The 2719-nt window shown below is 45.7% G+C and overlaps 1 protein-coding gene across 1 annotated transcript; it reads right to left on the bottom strand.

Annotated features, from left to right (window-relative positions):
* Positions 1 to 250: 250 nt before the first annotated feature.
* LOC147867355 (putative pectinesterase 53) lies at positions 251 to 2509 on the bottom strand. Its single transcript, XM_087315142.1, has 4 exons — positions 1787 to 2509; positions 1368 to 1574; positions 933 to 1168; positions 251 to 814 (listed from the first exon to the last, which is right to left on the bottom strand). Exons 1-4 carry the CDS (start codon positions 2474 to 2476, stop codon positions 667 to 669), a joined length of 1281 nt encoding a protein of 426 aa, XP_087171268.1. The 5' UTR covers positions 2477 to 2509; the 3' UTR covers positions 251 to 666.
* Positions 2510 to 2719: the final 210 nt, after the last annotated feature.

Below are 2719 nucleotides of genomic sequence, written 5' to 3' on the forward strand. Positions count from 1 at the left end.
CTGAGGCCTTTTGGGAAAAAATCACTAGTGTGTTTTATTGAAATTTGAAGGTTATGGATGCATGGTCCTTGATGGGGGGCCCCCTCCATGGTCATGGATGGGTGATGCCTTGATTGTGGATAGATTATGTTGTGTCATAAAGAGGAGAAATAAGACTTTTAAAAATTGGAGCTTAATGTAGGTGACATAATCTAGCCTTCATTAAAAAAGTTCATGTGTCAAGTTAACAAGATTTATGCATAACACATGCTTGCCAAAAGAAAATCTTGATTATAAAATGAGACCAATAATCATAAGGAGATGTCTTAAGGTTAATGCCAACGGAACACCCCCTGGAGGATTGAGAGGGTATATATGGAAATTCGTTAAAAGATTGAAGACTACAATAGGGAGAAATGCCTTGACCTCCTCACAATTTTAGTGTTGGCTATTGGTGAGTAAATATTAGGGTATAGTGGACGTTGAGAGATGGACCCTCATATGAGCAGTGATCTTTTGGGGATGGGCATTATTCTCCAAAGTCTCATTATCTTTTGGGGATGAGCATTATTCTTTGTTTTTAAAATTCTGGGAATGAATGGAGGATTGAATTGCAATTGATGACTTTAATTTGTTGGGGGTAGTACTTGTTGGTCATAGAGAGGTATGGGTATGGATGGGCCCATATCACTTGGGCAGCCATGTGTTGCCATCAATGAAGGTGATGCTGAGGAAGGGCTTGGCTTGGGCATCGGTGAGCTGGCGAGACCATGCAACACGGCCCTTCCGGTTGGCTCCGGGGCCTGAGCATTTGTACTCTCCATAGAACACTCTCCTGATTCAATATATATATTGTTAGATTACTGACCAGCTTATAAGGCATTCCATTACTCTGGGTGGGTTATAGTTATAACTTATATATATATATATATATATATAATATAACAACTCACTTTTGATTGAGAGGAACACCGAAGTCATCCCAACCCTGGGGCGTGATGATGCTGGAGAGGTAGGTGTAGGAGAAGACGACCCTGGAGTAGGCACCCCATGCTCTACCCAAGTATATGTACCCCGACCCACTCACGACGCACGACACGAACGAGTAGCCGGTCTTAGAATTGGGAGACAGCCGTTTCTGCGCGGAGATGGAGCCATAGGGAGAGGCAATGGAGTGAAGGTGGCATTTCTGCACGTACAAACAAATAATATTTCATGGAATTAGAAACCATGAAGGGAAAGGAGATAGATAGATAGATAGATATGGATGGATGATGATGAAAATATATAAGTAGAATATGATCTGGCACCCCTTTTTTTAATGACAGCTAGGGATGCATACATTCAAAGAAAGCATTATTAAAAAAAGCTTTTCAGACTGAACATACAACGAAGAGGGTGCGACCGTCGCCGAATATGAAGTCGACGGAGCCTTCGATGTAGCAGTTGTAGTAATAATGGCGGCCTTCCTTGTCGTAGAGCGTGTCCTGGGCGCCATAGAAGCTGCAACGGTAGAAGGCAGCCTTATCGCCTTGAATCCGAAGAGCCACGGCTTGCCGACCCACAGCGCCAGGAGGGGGGTGCCGAGCCGTGTTCTATAATATATATATATATTAAGTGAGTGAGTAGCAGTACAACAATTGAATGGAAGAATGAGTATAAATTTGAGTGAGTATACAATGATGCGGTGCATACATCAACAACTCATGAGGAGATTGGGAGGGAATGTTACATACATATATATATATATATGCAATCATGGAAGGGAAGGGAAGGTCATGATCCTGAAGAGAGTAGTAGTACATACCTTAAAGGAGATGTCGAGGGCGATGAAGTTGTCGGCCTCCACCGCTACCGAGGCGCTGCCATAGGTGCCTAGTGGTTGCCCTTTCTTGTCAAGAGTGGAGGCAGTGTCACTCCATTGGATGTAGGTGAGAGCAGCACTCTCACCCTTGAGCGTGATGAAGTCCTTGCCTGAAGGGATGGTGACCTTCTCGTTGTACACCCCTTTCTTGATGTAGATGATGATACGCTTCGTGTTGGAGGCCGGCACCTTGTTGATGGCGGCTTGCACAGTGCGGAAGTGGCCGGACCCATCCTTAGCCACAACGATGGTCTTGGTCGTAGAGCTCGCATTGGCAGTTGCCGCGGCCAATCCACGGCTTCTCAAGAATTGGGTCACCTTGTGTTTGGCATCCTTTATGGTTTGGCTGAACACGCGGTCATCGAACTCAAGTGGACGCCGTGGCAAGTGATCCTCGTCATTTACGTCGCCCTCCGTGGGGTCTGGACGGTACCCCAACACCTCCTCCCGTAGCCACTCGTCCAAGCTTCTAGAGTTTCCGGTCGGTGATGAGGTGCTCTCGTTATTCGCCGCCTCCGCATTGGATAAATGTGACACCGCAAACACGCAGATGCCAAGAATCGCCAATACCGTAAGCTGCTGCTGCCCATGCATTAATGCTCTATGGCAGCCGCGGCGCAGGACAGGTTCCATCTCCTTCTTTCTCTTTCTCTTTCTCTTTCTCTCTTCCCCACCCTCCCTGCCTGCCTGCCTCCTTCGCTGCCTTCACACGCTGCAGCACTCTTTCTCTTGTGATTGATAGAATTCCAAGGCTTGATCCTGCATGATGTATATGATGCTATAGATATATATATATGTATGTTTTTGTATTCCCATGTATATATAATATCTGCTAATATTGACTGGATGAATAAATCATGTTGCAGGTGTCGTCTG

The sequence above is a fragment of the Azolla caroliniana genome, unplaced genomic scaffold (assembly GCF_043228905.1).
Source record: "Azolla caroliniana isolate FFs.n. ecotype wild unplaced genomic scaffold, voAzoCaro1.0.p SCAF_2, whole genome shotgun sequence".
In the NCBI taxonomy this organism is placed as follows: Eukaryota; Viridiplantae; Streptophyta; class Polypodiopsida; order Salviniales; family Salviniaceae; genus Azolla; species Azolla caroliniana.

Bases quoted from the DNA above. Each gene is read 5' to 3' on its own strand.
- LOC147867355 (XM_087315142.1), bottom strand. From the start codon at position 2,476: ATGGAACCTGTCCTGCGCCGCGGCTGCCATAGAGCATTAATGCATGGG. The intron at 1,575-1,786 runs GTATGTACTACT...TATATATTATAG, and splicing joins CCCTCGACATCTCCTTTAAG to AACACGGCTCGGCACCCCCC. The intron at 1,169-1,367 runs GTATGTTCAGTC...TTGTACGTGCAG, and splicing joins ACGGTCGCACCCTCTTCGTT to AAATGCCACCTTCACTCCAT.